Source organism: Apus apus, chromosome 16 (assembly GCF_020740795.1).
Source record: "Apus apus isolate bApuApu2 chromosome 16, bApuApu2.pri.cur, whole genome shotgun sequence".
Classification (NCBI taxonomy): domain Eukaryota; kingdom Metazoa; phylum Chordata; class Aves; order Apodiformes; family Apodidae; genus Apus; species Apus apus.
Genome location: NC_067297.1, coordinates 6,429,582 through 6,445,572, shown reverse-complemented (window position 1 = coordinate 6,445,572; position 15,991 = coordinate 6,429,582). Strand labels below are relative to the sequence as shown.

Below are 15,991 nucleotides of genomic sequence, written 5' to 3'. Positions count from 1 at the left end.
AAATCCATATGCATAGTTCTGAAAATGAGCTTCAGTGCAATGAGGTACATGGATGATTGCTAAGGCTCTAACAAATTGACTTGCTTATAGGTTACTGGGCTGCTATTAGTAAATAATAGAAGGTTTTCCTGCAGTGGAAGCAAGGAAGCCTGTTTCCCATCCAGTTCTGTCCTGTAGATCTCCTCTCTGCAAACATAGTCATACTTCTTCCCTGTAAACAACCACCAAATACGAGTGAGCACAGTGACTTGTCAGTGCACAGATGTTGCCTGGCCAGGATGTCTTTTAAGTTAGTTATGGAGTAACTTCATTTTACTTACTTTTCCCTCAGTGGTAACACTGGCTTGGTTTCTTCTCTTCAATGTGTTTTTTATAGCATTTGTAAGAGCACAATGTCATTGGGACCTCTACCGCTCCATCAATTTTAGTTGAAATTGGCCACAGATTAAAAAAATGGGTGGGTAGACTATGAGAAATGCCTGAAGATGAAACAACTAAGTCTCCTTTTCTCTGGAAACTGGTCTTCTAACTGCTTTTTAGTACAAAGATCAGTTATCTTAGAGCCATTCTTTCTTTCAATTCATTCTCTGAATGAATTGAAAAATCTCTAAAATAAACAGCTATTCAAATAACAGATCCCTGGAATGCTTTAGTGTGGGGAAACCACATTCCTTTCCCTTAGAGTTATGCTTGGAAAGGCCTAATAATTAGTTTGGATTATTCAACAACAAAATCAAAATCTGGCTTGAATTGTTTCAGCCCAAATGGTTTGATTGATAAATAGTGGAATATAACCTTGGCATGGAAAGTATTTGGTAACCTGAACAAGGGATAAAACTGGGAATCCCAGTCACCATTTTACATAGTGATCCTTTTCCTTTGAGTGCCTAAGTACCAGCTGAAAGTATCATTTAGTTCCTGAATTAAAAATACTAAATGAATTAATTAGGGTCTTTTAATCTCCATGTACCTCTGCAGACACTTGAAGCCCTTAGCTCTGAGATGTATCATAAAGAGCTTTTGAACGTAGGCACAGCTTGCAAGATAGTGACATAGGAAAGGGGGAAAAGCATATCATAATTCATGTATGGCCCTGAGTGAAAGTCTCAGTCTGGTTTCCAGCCAGTATAATGAATGCTAGCTAGTTGTTATGAGCACTTCAGGTTACAAATACTACACTTCTTTTAATCCTTGTTTTCATGTCTCTTTTACTGACAGTATAAATGCTACCTCTGCCTCAACTGCTCCTCCTGCATCCTCTTCCTCTGTGCTGACAACTCCATCCAAGATTGAACCTATGAAAGCATTTGATTCTAGGTTTACAGAACGATCCAAAGCCACCTCAGGGACTGCTGTTGTAACAAATACAAATCAAACTATTGTGGACAGGTAAGGCATAGCCTGGGGGGGCAGAGGTGTGAAGGGAAGAGGTAGCAACATGGATTCTCTGTGGTGTGGGTGTCTGACACTGGCACTCTGGAAATCTGTTCCACATCTGACAGGAAGGGGACAGCTGCAAATGGGTAAATTCTTTGCTGGCATTATCCCTTTCTACATTTGGCTCTGGCATTTGGGATCAACCAGACTCTTGAAAATATTCTGTATTAAAACTATTGTTACCAGAGGCTGTGTGCACACCTTCATGTGTGGCTGCATGCATCTGTGCTCCTTAGCAGGCAAAAATGCCAGCCTGCACCTCTGTGAAAGAGTGAGATTGACTCCCAGATACATCACCATACATGTCTGCAGAGAAGGGCCTATTGTTATAATAGTATGTAATTATATATTGTATATATAATATATATCATTATAATTATATATAAATATGTAATTATAATAGCTGCGGTTGTGTCTCAGTTTTATGCCTCGAAGACATGCAGAGAAGATGCTTTGATTTCCAGGGCTTTTGGCTCTGGATCCACATGATTTTTATAAAAAAGAAGAAAAGCTTTTGTTTTGTGGCATAGCATGTTATGGCATAAGTATTCCTGCTTCACCAAAACACACGATAGAAGAACATAGCAGTCTTGAAAGAAGTATGTAGTTGCCCAACTCACAAAATATGTTTGTACTAAATACCTCAGTATTTTTATATCAAAGGGTTTGACCATACGATGCAAAAGAAAGATGTTTTAAATTGCTCTCAGAATTTCTTCTAATGTGCCAGAACAGTATGGATAAAAGCATACTGTTTGGCATAATTCAGATGCCAAAGAAAAAAGATTTTGATTACGTAAAATATTTCTAGGAAATACCTTTATCCAGTTGCGAACTGCTAGCTTGATTAATTTTTTTAAAGGAGAGAATGTGTCTGAGCTTACATCCATACTGCACCTTCTACTTTTGTGGAGGATTTGCCATCCTCTTTGTCATCCTCCTCTTGCCTTTGTGCATACTGAAATACACTCGAGGCTAAGAAAGGAATCGACAAAAATGCAGTGTGTAGGATATGTGGCAGCTTTTGGATCAGCTTATATAAAATGTGAAATATATGTATATTTTTTTTACTTGTTCAGACTGAAGGATCAGAATTTAATTAAAGACAATAAGCCCAAGGATATTCTGGAGAGCAGCAGTGACAGTGAAGAGAAGATTCCAGCTGCTAAACCCCTCAGTGCTCCCAAACGGAAACTGGAACTTGAGGGAGAAACGGTCGAAAAGAAGAAAAAAGGAAGGCCTAGGAAAGACTCCAGACTTGTACCAGTAACTTTAACTGTTCAGGTGAAAGAAATTAGATTCATTGTGGTTTTCAGTGTTCATTTAATAAAGTCAGTCCCATGTTGACTTGTTGCATCAAGTCAGGGAAACATGAGGAGTATCAGGCTCTCAGAATTTTTAGCCATCCTTCTTCCTTGGCTTTAAACTTAGTCTTTTTTAAAATTTAGGATTATAGAAAGCATATGGACCTGGTGTGGCAAATGTGTCAGTTCTTTATTTAAATATGCAGCTACTTACTAAATGGTACCAGCATGTGAAGCAGTGGTAGCCAAATGACTGTAGAGAATAAAATGAAACTCCAGTGGTTTTTGGTGTGTGATGGAGGGTGGTCCAAGCACAAGAGAGTGACTTGGATCTGGTGACTTTTCAATGGTTATGAATTTCCTAGGAACCATGAAGGAGTAAGTTGCATTGGAATTTCCATCATTTTAGGGCATATAGGTCCCTCTGTTTTCAGTATTCAGAGCTTAGCTTTCATGCAGTGCACCAAAATTTTCATTAATTAGTTCCAGCTGAAAAGGTGATGGTGGTGCCTGTAAAAAAAAAAAAAGGACCACATCTAGTTTGCTTTAATTCTTAGAAGCTAGATTAAAAAAATTGTATTTACAGAACCAATTGAAAAAAGACTAATATTTGCAATTGGCATTATTTGGAATGTTTTTTAAAAAAGCTTTTTTTCTTTCAAATTCAATCTGTATTACAGAGTATCTTTTAAACTATTTTTAATAGAAAAATTTAACCACTTCTGCAATTTTTTTTTTTTCCAGTCCCCAGCTACTCTGGCCTCTGAGAAGGATGCTTGCATCTCTGCACCAGCATTAGCACTTAAACTGCCAACCCCAATCCCACAGAAATCATTTACTTTGCAAGTAAGTGGACTATAAGGGGGAACAAACTTAATACTTAAAAAAACAATCCTACTTTTAAAAAAAAATGTTCTTATTTTATCAAAAGATCCTGAATAATCTAACATTTGAATATGTGTATTTGTTCAAGCAAGCAAGATGGTGTACTTCAGCTTTTAAGAATATGTCTGTATAAGAAAAGTTAACAGCAAATCAGCTAAAAATAGGACACTTCTCATCTAACTAAACTTCAGAGAGGAGTTACCTCTGCTTCATCAGTCCCTCCTCCTGGTTAACCTCCTGGTTAACCTTGTCATAAAGACAAGAGGCTGGGATGGGAATAACTGCTGCATTGTTACTGCAGCTGTGTTGGTAGCACAGTGCTGAGGAGGGATTTCCCACAGCTCTCTGGAGATGCTCTACATCTGAAGTGATTGGCAAATAGTATTAGTTTGGGTATTTATGAAATAATTTTTCTATGTGTTTAGGCTGTAGTGGTCTGGTTCTAATTGCAAGGTTGTAGGGAGACTGGGCACATCTAGAATTGATCTGCTGCCTTTGATTAGGAAGCACAGACTAGCACAGCCTTGCTTCATTCTTATGCTCCCAATACAATTAAATTATTTATGTTCTAGCCAAGACTGATTTTCATATGCCTGCTTCTTTTGAAGTAGCACAGTGTATTTTGAAGACATTTTGAACAGAGAATGCTGTACTTAAATCCATTTTTACAGTCAGGATTGTTTGGGATCTAATAGTAATTGCTGGATTTTTGAGTACTACTTCTCCTCCTCCAAAAAGTGGGTTTATTTTTTGTTTTTCAGATAAGTTCAGATCCATCAATGTACCTTGAAGTAGAGAATGAAATGACCACAGTGGGATGTTCCAAGTTGAGCAGGTTAAAGTGTAATCGAGAAGGAAAGGAATGGGAGACCGTCCTCACCAGTCGAATTCTCACTGCAGCAGGAAGCTGGTAAGAGAGACTGTTTTGGAGGTATATAAGTGTATATATACCTATAATCATTACATATGTTATATGTATGTTATATATATTATATACCTTTGAACTTTCCCTTTGGTACCCAGGAGTTTTTGTAAAAGCTGTAATAGTTGCCTTTGGGGAATTAGCTCAGATTTTTTTCATGCTACTTGCATTTGACAAATGCAAGTGTTTCTCTTTGATCTCATTTTTCTTTTCTTTCTGGTTTTGCTTTGTTTTGTTTTTTAGTGAGATTGTCAGTGTGGCCTGTGAGAAACGAACATTGTCAGTATTTTCAGCTTGTGGTCGTCGCCTTCTTCCCCCTATAGTATTGAACACACCCATTTCCACCCTACATTGCACAGGTTCTTACATCATGGCTCTTACCACTGCTGCTACACTCTCTGTTTGGTAAGTACCACATGAGGCTGCAGCAGCTGCCTGGGCTGGTGTTCATAGGTAACTGTGTTCAGTTGAAAATGAGGCTTAAAACAGGTAAGGTCTGATCACAACTCCATTTTTTGATGTAATATGAACAGTTAATTGAGCAGGTTGTGAATCCTGTTTCTTTTTATTCTAGAGAGGTCCATAATGTTGAAGTTTATCTAGAAGGAAGACAGATGATCTGCTAGAATTTACTAGTTCAAACAAGCTCCCTAGCATAGACTTGTGTCATGGATGGAATGGATTGAGGGGGTAAAAAGGAGAAATAGGGGTATTTCCAACTTCCATTATACTTAGCCAATAAAGCATGAGTTTCTGAGTTAGAAGTACTCTAGCCATCTTCAAGATACCAAAATAAAAACTGCAGTACTTGTTTACAGTTGTTGAATTTAATCTCATGTCTCATGCAAGTTAGAGCTCCTAGAGGAGTCGTTTGGATCTTTAGTGTTTGCAGGGCTGTAATGAGGTTTCCTGACTAAGAGCCATAAAAGTTGTTCTCTGCTATTGACTTTTGCCTTTCCATAAGGGATTTGAGTTTGCCAAAATAATTTTGTTGAAGCGATGAAGAAAATGTCGAAATCAAATGTCAAAATGTCAAATCAAACTCCCTCCAAAAACCCCACTTTGTCATGAATATAGAAGAAGTGCATTTGTTAAATGATTTTGAGCTCTCAGTTGTTTTCAAGCTGCAGACTTATCCTTTTGTCTTTTTTCAGGAACGTTCACAAGCAGACAGTCATTGTTAGAGATGAGTCTTTGCAAACAATATTTTCAGGTAATAAAAAGAGTCACCAGCCTTTGAGTCCAACTGTGCTATTTAGTGCCATTTATGAGTATGCTGGAATTTTATGAAACCTGAAAACCCTAACCAAATCATTTTAATTTGTTACTGTGTAATAAAGGGAAGTCATTGGCAGTGTTGAAATACAGTAGGTATAACTAAGATGAGAATATTAGCAGTTAACAGACTTGTACAAGATTCTGTAGTGTATTATATTCTGGCTTGCTTCTGAATGTGAAGATTCAGTGTTGTGAAGATCACAAACCAAATATTTAAATCTGCTATTATGCAATTTCTTTCTGTGCACTTTACATTTATATTATCTCAATTATAAACAACAATTGATTGTCTCAAATTTGTTGCTTCAAAATCTTAATTTTCTAGCATAGCCAATGTCTGCACAAAACAAATAATCAAAAAAGCAGTGTCTCAGAGCATATTGGCTTCTATTTTAGCTTTAATCCATACAGCACTTATCAAAACTACCTAGAGAAGTAGTTGTACTGGCAGTTTGCAAATGTCTTCATAAGAAGTTAAATGCACAAACCCTGGGTTGTGCTGGGAAATGAGACTCCAGCCATCCCACATGTGCTATGTCCTTGGAGAGCATACTTTTCTGAATATGCTGGTTTTTAGAATTTTAACTTAGTAGGAAAAAGAAAGATAAAGGCTTCTTGAGCTATGGAAGACATGGCAGAATTGCTGAAGATTGCCCCTAGATATGGAGAACATTTCCAGTTAAGCCAATGTTCTGTATAAATTGCAGCATCAAGACTGATAATGTGTTTTACAAAAGTTCTTTTAATACTACTGCACTGAGGCTGGTTCTTACCATCATTGTCTGGTGTCTTCCTTTCAGTGCTGGAGAATAATATTTAGTGAACCTTTTTCTGTTGGTTGCCATGAGTGATAATTAATGGGGGATAGTATTTTTTTACCATTATGAATGTTATGCAAAGAAATACTTTGGTCTGCCTTGACTTGTAGGAAGTGATGCAACTGTCTCTCAGATCTTGCTGACTCAGCATGGCATACCTGTAATGAGCATGTCTGATGGGAAGGCATACTGTTTTAATCCTTCTCTTTCTACATGGTAAGTTACCTATTATTTCCTGCTTTTGCAATTTCTCTGAACTGATGTGTATTCTGCTTTACTACTTCAGGCCATATTTTGAAGATTGGTCTGAGAAGGATCACACAGCAGGCTTAGTTTTGCTTTGGTTCACTATTGCATGTCTAGGCTTTGCTCTAGTATATTCTTATGATTTATTATGTTTAAAAGAAATTTAAAAAATGAAAAAGTTAAACTACAGCTTTACTTCATCACTTTTCTGCACAGCACATACCCTTCTTTCTTAACATACACCTGTATATACTTTTGCTGATGTACATCAGTTGAATCTGTCAAGCAGTTGGCAATGATTAAAGATAATCTGGCCTTACCATTCACTTTTTATGTAAAATAATGCAGTTCTAGAAAATTTGTCAACTCCATTTTCAGGGGTGTGTTGGGACTTCAGGTACATTAAAATGATTTTGCCCAGTTTCCAGAAAAAATAAGACTTATGCTCTCCAATTCTGAATGTCTGTGTGCCTGAACTTGTGCCCATCACTTCTTAGTAGTCCTTTGGAACTGATGATCAGTCAATTTTGAAGAGACCTCTTTGTGTCCGAGATGTAAAAGTTAAATCAAGATAGTAAGTCAGGTAGGAGAGGAAGGAAGAAATTATTATGCCTTGGAGAATTCCCATGGAAGAGTCATTACTGATGTCCTAAACACAAGGAAAGGCTTTATAGTAGTCTGTGCCTTATTGGATATCAGATAGGCATTCCCCACGGATTCTCTTACTTCTCTCAAGGCATAAGTTCCCAGAAGAAGAAATTTCCATGGTTAAGTTATGTATAGTGTCTTTCCAAAACAGATTCTTTGTTGTATTTTTAAGAGAAAACATGTTGCAGTCTTAATATAATTGTGGTACTTAGTGTAATGAGTATGCTTGATGAAAGGCTTATTGTCTTAATTCCTCCCTACAATAATTGTTACTGCTCAACTACTTGATGTGGATCCTTTGGAGAATAAAAAAACCACCTTGTTTGTTCTTTAGATAAGCTGAGGAATTATTCAGAAATATTCCCAGTCAGCAGGGAGCAGAGAACAGGCTCTCAGCCGTAGTTCTGGATTTGCTGTAATTTCTTAGTTTGTACCACAGCTTTTGAAATAGATGAGAGAGCAATCCCTTTAGTCATCATATAAATTTAACCATGATAAAGCAGAAAAGGGTATTTTAAATATTTGTGTCATTTTACCTCTGAGCTATCTGGAGGTCTAAACATAGAGCCACTGATTCCCTTGGCATCTCAAACCAGTGAAAGTGATATCCTTGAGTAGGTGTGGAAATGCCAGCTGTAACTGTCAGCTCCCTCCATATGAAGGAGTAGTTGCAATGTATGGGAGAGAGGGACAACATGTGTGATCTGTGATGACTTGTCTGGTGGGTGGGGGGACCTGACATGAGGTAAAATCAAGTTCTCAATGACAAAGTCATGACCTGTGCTCACTCCTGTCTTCGTTCTGGGGCATGACTTCTTACTAGAGGTAAAATGACAAATAGCAAGTTCATTTCCTTCAAAACTAATGCTAAATTATATTATACAATTCATGTTATGAACTTTGGGGGTGGGAGGGACATTTCTGTGACAGCACAAGTGTAATTTGGACATGGAGTGGAAACAGTTGGGGTCTGTGAAATTGCTGAGCATCTTGGTGAAGTTTTTTTGGTTATCTGTTAAACACAAGTCGGGCTTCAAGGCAGAACAAAGCCAGATCCCTTGATATTGCTCCTTACTTTCCTCAAATCTGTTTTGTGTTTGTTTGTTGTCAGGAATCTTGTTTCTGACAAACAGGACTCTCTAGCACAATGTGCAGACTTCAGGAATAGTTTACCATCCCAAGAAGCCATGCTGTGTTCTGGGCCCTTAGCTGTGATACAGGGACGAACATCAAAGTACGTACCTACTTGCTTCATTTGATCAGCATGTTTGTCTTTATTTCTCCTGTTGTTTATTCATGTTCTTCAATCAGTGACTTAATTCTTAGGATGCTAATGGCTCAAAAAAATATCAGTAGCTCATAGAATGTGTTCTTTTTTTAAAACTCTGCACATGTATACTCAGTATCTTAATGTTATTTTGGAGTTGAGAGGCAGGAAAGCGTGCTCTGAACTTAATCATTCAGAGGCTCTTTCTTGGCCGGATGAAGTATTTAACTATTCTGTACATGTAATATTTTGATTAGCTAAACTGACTTTCTTACATTTTACATTTGTAAGTTTTAGTTTACCAGCTTTGGAGTAGGCCTACACATTTTGAGTAGTTCAGTTGTCCTCAGGGGATCCATTTAATGAAGTCTTTGAGAAAGCTGAGTGATTAGTCATCTAATGCATAATTTTAACATCTGCAAAAATCACCAGGGAATTTTGTGAGCCACAGCAGGCTCCTGTAGATAATTTAATAGCCCATCCTCACCTGGCTTTGAATTAGATTTCCCAGGCAGTTTTCTGTGTTATGTCTGACCTTCATCTGAGTTTAATTTTTTGGTGAGAAAAACTGTATAAAATTCTATTATTTTATTGCTGTTCTCTTGGAAGGGGAATTAATTGGGAAGTATATTTGAAATCCAAACAAACAACACTCTTTTTGAGATAAAATATCAGACTGAAAAATTAGGATTTTTTTCAAAAAGGAAATAATTGGCTACTTTTTTCAAATTAACTTTCTTATGACAATACATTTATCTGCAAGAAAACCTTTGAATGCTTTAAGCTAACTTTATATCTTGTGTTTGTTTTATGACTTTCACCTGGGAGGGGCAAAAAGTAAAGGCAGTCATCAGAGTTTCTTATAGACATTTAGGAGCACTTGGTCACTGGAAAGAATGTGTTTTAAAGGAGAAGATGAATGAAAGAAAGAGGAAAAATAACAGGAGGCAGAAAACCCTCCATGGACCTTGATAGTTATAAATCTTGGCCCAAAGGAGGGGAAGGCAGTTTCCTATTAAATGCTGCCTTTGTCATTAAAAGCCTGAACTCTGGAAGCACTAGGTGCCTCTGGAAAAGAAGTGTAGACAAACTTCTGCTACAAAAAAACTTATTCCTTAAACTAGCATGTGATTCTGTGGCTGACATGTTCATTTTTCTTTGGTTTTGTAGTTCAGGAAGGCAAGCTGCAAGATTGTTCTCCATGCCTCATTTAGTGCAACAAGAAACAACTCTTGCATACCTGGAGGGCCAGATCGCTGCAGCACTTACGTTACAGTCCAGTCACGAATATCGCCACTGGCTCCTTATCTATGCACGGTACCTAGTCAATGAAGGTGAGACCTGCCACCCTCTGTTACTTCTTTGCAGCTCTGATGGGTTTTTAAGAAATACTCTATTCATGTCATGTCTATTTATGATTACACTTTAACGTTCTCCTTTTAGCACTTGGCTTCTGGACTCTGTTTACTTAAAAGCAAAACAAGCTGCTGAAGAGCATTTGCTTCTCATAGTGCTCAGTACTGAGGAATCCTGTTTTAACACCCAGACTGTGAACAGATCATGGGATGGGGAAACTCTGCTGTCTCTGGACTGGAATTGCATTGTAAAACAGCCTAGTGGTCTGTCAGGCATATCGTAGGTACTTGGCAGCACCTACGGATGTTTTGGAGGAACCAGCAACACCCTGTAAAATACGTAACATTCCTCAGCCAACTGACAGTTGCTGCCTGATGTGAATGGAAGAATCTTGGCTTCTGAGACTTTGTGCCAGAGCACATAAAACTACAGTGAATTTGCTTGTCTTACTTTATACTTTCTTTTTTTACATTCCAAAATTTCAAAAAGCCAAAAAATTTTCAAAAGGCTCCACAGGTTAAATTCTGTGAGGAAAGAAACCACAGGAAAGAGTGCTTGTCAGTATTTTATATTTGAATACACAGTATCTCTTTACCATTAGGTTAAATAAGGCTGACTTCATGCTTCTTGGATTCTAAAGACTTCTGCTATATCTCTGCCTGTCTTTCCAAATTTAGTACAGGACACGTATTAATTCAGCCTTATTTCTCACCATGCATACTCATTTTGCACAGAGGGAAGCAAAATGTAAATGGTTTGTGTTAGGCCACCTGGTAGTAGTTGGCAGAATTAAAATTGAGCTCATTAATTCATACCTTTTGACCCCAACCTTATTTAACAAGAGAGTATGATAAACTGCATGTGATTCTCTCTGTCCTTCCCCAGTTGAAATTAAAATGTTTATCTTAGTTCATATGTTAAAGAGACAGTTATACTTTTAAAAGTCTTTACTAATTGAGGACACCTGTGTTGTGTGTGCAGGGTTCATCTTGCACTGTGCCAGTGTCACTGCCTTGTGTGTGTGCCTGCACTGGATGTCACTGCACATTCTGCTTTGCCATGCTTCACTAGTTTTCTAGGTCTGCTAAATTTTGAAAATTGCATATCCTATTATTGACCCTTTCCTCCTGTGCTGGTTTCAATGTTTAATCAATTCTAATCCATTAAAACTATTCAATCCATTATAACTTGGTTGGCAAGTTATTCTTGAATGGATGACTTTGTTACTTGCAAGGGAATTCACCCCTCTGATTTTTTTCAGTGAATAACCCTGCCCTGAAAACTGTATGGTTTTATTAAAGTTTTTATTTTAATTTTTTAACATGCATACAGATAAATTTGATCCAGTTTAGTTTTGTTATAAGCCTTTTTGTTAAGGGTTTGAGAGATCTTTTCTAGTTTAGTAATATTATAATGTTTCACAAGAATGTCTGAATTTTATTTTTTTCCCCCACTACTGGCTCCATTTTTCCCAGTTCATATATTGCCACTAAATGCAACCTAATGACTTTTCCCCTTCACTGGTTTTCATCTTGTGGCTTTCCAACTCTTGTGATATCTCTTTTGTAATAGTTTTCTGGCTGTTAAAGTCTCAGTTTTCCAATGTTTTTTGTTTTGTTCTTTGAAAGCTGTTATATTTATGTAGGAGGGGGGAGTGAGGTTGAGCTCAGGGCAACTCTTAAACTGGAGTAACTACTTCAGTTTTTCTCCCTGTGGTAGATATTTAGTAGCAGTTTTGGTTTTGAGAACTTAAAATAAAGCCCTTTGAAACTCTAAAATAAATCCCTTACAAATCATCTTTCCAAAGTTTTGCTGTTAGGAGAAGAATAGACTTTTTCAGAAATCGATGTTTTGGGCTTTATTGTATTCTAGATTCTTGTAACTTTTTCCTGAATGTTATCAGTTACCTTGTGGAGTGTTTATATAGTGAAATGCTTATGCATGTGATTTTATTTTCTGATAATATTCAGGGTTTGAATATCGTTTGCGAGAATTATGCAAGGATTTACTGGGTCCAGTCCATTACTCAGCTGGAAGTCAGTGGGAATCAACAGTTATGGTAAGTCCTGAACATAGATAGACAAAAGAACTTAAAATATGATTAAACTTAGTGGCAAAAAAAAACGATCACAGATTATTTTTGCTGACCCCGGAGCCCTTTCCATACTCTGCTCTAATCTCATGAACAGGCTTCCTCCCATGGCACTTGTATTTATTTCATGTGAAACTGTAGGCAAATCCTTAGTGCCACAGTCTTGGCTCTGGTGCTGCCTTGAGTATCACACAGAAGGAGCAGAGTTGTGTGTTCAGCTCTCCACGTTCTTCTGACAGCAACTGAAATAGTGACATGCAACTGAAATAGTGACATGCCACTGAAATGTCCTCCCTTCTCAAAGCATGTCTGGAGTCTGCAACTGCAGAGGCTGTACTAGCTTAATGAATGTATATAAATGTAAAGACAGTTTTATTCTGGGAGTTGTGTAAGCAGAGTAAGAAAATAAAATACACAGCTCTCTCCAGGCAGGAAAAAAAAGGCATGAATCTTAAAGAGGTCTATGGACTAAATTCATGATATCAAGAAATATATTCTGAGGGTGCTTTCGTGTTTGTTTTTTTTTGTGCAGGGTTTACGAAAGAGAGAACTATTGAAAGAGCTTCTTCCTGTTATTGGACAGAACCTCCGCTTCCAGAGGCTTTTCACAGAATATCAAGAGCAGCTAGACATCTTGAGAGACAAGTAGCATGTCCCCAGATTTTCCCTGCGGGGCCTGGTCCGAGAGAAACTGCTGGACAGCATTAACCAGAGAGAGGAGAGGAGAGAAAGCCTGGTCAGCAGGGACACTCCTGAGGAGGGCAGTGCCAGAAGGGTCCCACATGCTTCAGAGTGACCTGCTCTAGTTTTTAAAGCTCACAAGTGGATTCCTGAAAATGAGTGGAAGAGCTAGACCGTTTCCCAAGTGAAACTCAGCCATGGAAGCTGTGGCCTCTGGTTCTACGGGAAGTCGTGGATATGTACTTCAGGGGGGTCCATTTGGATCTGGATCTCATTTTGATATCAAATCTAGCTGAGAACTGTTTGCGAGGTTTCTTGGATGTCCTGTGAAAAGCACAGTGCTTCAGAGTACACTGAACAGCATATTTAACCCTGTTTAGGGTTTTTTGCCTGAGGATTTATTTAGGCTCAACACTATATTAAATTAGATGAATGAGCCACATAAAAAGAAATTTCATAAATATTAAGGTATTATGCAGCCAATAGACTCTTTCCTGTGAATATAATAATAATAAGAGGCTGTTCTAACACATGGACTATTTTTGTACTAGAATTTGCTAACTTGTAATATGGAATTTTATTTGGCCAATAATCAGGCTATCTAAAAAGTCATCTTGTAGGAAGTTTAACTCTAATACAAAAGTTATGTTTCAAAAATAACTCTACCAAATTAACCTGTCATCATTTGGTTTTTAATTTTTAAATGTTTGTAAAAGACATTTTGGGGGGAGGGGGAGGGATACAATGGGGTAACTCTTTTTGTAAGTACAAAAATAAATGAACATTGCATTGGTTTAAAAAACAAAAAGCAAAAACATGGTCTTGAATTATTACAAAGGGCACAGGCATCTCCACAAATGTCAACCCAGGCTGAATCATGTTAACATGTCTGGAAATAAATTCTACCATCTGGGTGATCTTTCTTCTGAATTATGATCAGACAAGTACTTGTGATTTCCCTACATTTTTATTTGGAGCCACATCTCAGCTGAGGGAGCAGGAGCTGTGTGGAAGTGCTCAATTATCTCTGGCAACATGAAGCAAAATGGGCTCCCCTGCCCCCTTGCCAAAAGTGGTCAGTGCTGCAACAGATACGAGCTCATGCAGCAATGTCCATGTTTCTTGTGTGGCATTTCATAATGCCAAAATAGTGTGCTGGTCTGCTGCCAGCAGTTCACTTCTGAAGTGGCTTTGGAATTCCACTGAAACCAAATGAATCAACTTTTCTTCCCCAGAGTATGCTTGGTGCTGGGAAGGAAGCAAGTGTGTTGGTTCTTTCCAGGTCCTACCTACTTGGGTATGCCTTAATTTACTGCCTTACTTGGAGATGTTTCTGAGTAAGAAAATTAGTATTGAAATGAGTAAGTGTATGTAAACTTCTGTAAGAGGGCAGTTTCTCCCCTAAGCTTCCAGCAGAAACAAACAATATCCCTCACCCAGGAGGACTAGCTGTGCTACTGTGGGCTTTGGCTGAAGGTGGCTGACCCTCTTCAATGAGGCAGCTCTGCATCTACATGGGTGTTGGGATCCTAGAGGGAGGGATGTGTTCTTTAAGGCAACAAAACCCCACATTTGGAGGGTTTTGTTGCCTCCTGTATTCAACTGCCAGACCTGACAGACACCAGGCTACTTCTTTGTACAGCAAACTCATGTGCACCTGGAATTGTCTTGAAGAGAAATAAAAACAACTGACTTAGCAGCGACTCTTCAGAATGGCATCAGAGGGTTGTCAACAAGCAGTGGGAGATGTAGTGATGGCACAGCTTGACTCTGCAGGTGCTTGGTGGGGAGAATGAAGGTGGTAAGGAGAGCTATCCAAGTTCCCCTGACCTCTAATCCAAGTTTAATAGCACTGTGATGACCAGTTGTGGTGGTGCTGTGAATGATTCATATGCTGCTGGCAATCAGTGTAAGCTCATGGGAAGAGCCATTGTGTTCCTCCTAGAGCCATAGAATGGTGGGAGTTGGAAAGGCCTTTAAAGTTCATCTAGTCCCACCCCCCTGCAGTGAGCAGAGACATCTGCAACCTCTTCAGTTTGTGCTTGTGTGTGCAGGCCAGCAACCCACTGAAATGATTTAAATTGGACCTACACGTCGGGCTCTGGGGAAAGGGTGGGTCCAGCCCAAAGCCTGGTGCAGTCAGGGGGAGTCTGGCTGTCAACTTCCGTGGATTTTGACTCCCAGACGTGCTGTGTAGGCAGCTGCCATGTTACTGGTTTAATGAGGAAAGAACAACAAACATAGTTTTTGAAGACTTTGGTAAGTGAAGGCTCTGAGGCAGGTGGCTGTTTCCTCCTGCCAAAGGCAAGATGTTGGGTTCCCTCCATCCTCTGTTCAGCCTTGTGCTGTTCATACCAGTCTTGTAATGAATGCAGTTTAACAGGATTTAGAAGGACTTAGCTAAGGGAAAGTAAGTTCTTCTTTGTCAGTAAGTGTTTGAAGAGTTACTGAAATGCTTTTTTCAAATAGTTGTTTCTGTATTAGACATTACATAGGGTTTTCTACCCATTTTTTCTTGGGAGGTTCTGTCACTGCCCAACAGACCATGAATATTAAGATCTTAACTTAGATGCAACAAAAATATTTTTTTGTTAAATTGGATATTTTAGCATCTTCCACTTACACTCAGCACCTTCGTTTCAGAGGAGGGCTATGAATACTCAGTTTAAGGCCACATTATCAAAATAAATTAGGGCTTCAGTGTGGGAGTGGAGGCAGGTTGTTTTGAGTAACCAAGGAGCTTTTATTAATTAATGTTCGAACAGGGAAAGGGGGAAGGTCGCAGGGGGGTCAGACATTCTCTGCAGGTGACCTGGGCAGAGAACACCCGCCAAAACTGCCTCAGACCCGCCGGCCTCCCTGCCCAGGCGGTGAGGGAGGACCCAGCCGGAGCTACAGAGAAGACTGAAACACAGTGGGGTTTAGCCGGGGAGCAGAGCTGCCCTCGGTGCAGCTGATGGCGGGGCAGCCAGCCAGCAGCTCCCAGCCCGGCCCCGGAACCCGCCCGCCGCCCGTGTTTCCGCGGGGCCGCCTTTGGCCAGCGCGCCCGCCCCGGAA

General features: G+C 39.0%; 1 protein-coding gene across 1 annotated transcript in view; it reads left to right on the top strand.

Moving 5' to 3' along the window:
* Window positions 1-13,743, top strand: part of LOC127391398 (protein HIRA) — a 33,997-nt gene extending 20,254 nt beyond the window's left edge. The window contains exons 15-25 of the mRNA XM_051634106.1: window positions 1,219-1,389; window positions 2,517-2,721; window positions 3,486-3,587; window positions 4,388-4,536; window positions 4,792-4,953; window positions 5,703-5,761; window positions 6,755-6,860; window positions 8,650-8,772; window positions 9,976-10,139; window positions 12,132-12,220; window positions 12,786-13,743. Of these exons, the coding sequence (XP_051490066.1) occupies window positions 1,219-1,389; window positions 2,517-2,721; window positions 3,486-3,587; window positions 4,388-4,536; window positions 4,792-4,953; window positions 5,703-5,761; window positions 6,755-6,860; window positions 8,650-8,772; window positions 9,976-10,139; window positions 12,132-12,220; window positions 12,786-12,902 (1,447 nt within the window). The 3' untranslated portion in view covers window positions 12,903-13,743. The remainder of the gene's footprint in view (window positions 1-1,218; window positions 1,390-2,516; window positions 2,722-3,485; window positions 3,588-4,387; window positions 4,537-4,791; window positions 4,954-5,702; window positions 5,762-6,754; window positions 6,861-8,649; window positions 8,773-9,975; window positions 10,140-12,131; window positions 12,221-12,785) is intronic.
* The last annotated feature ends 2,248 nt before the right edge of the window (window positions 13,744-15,991 follow it).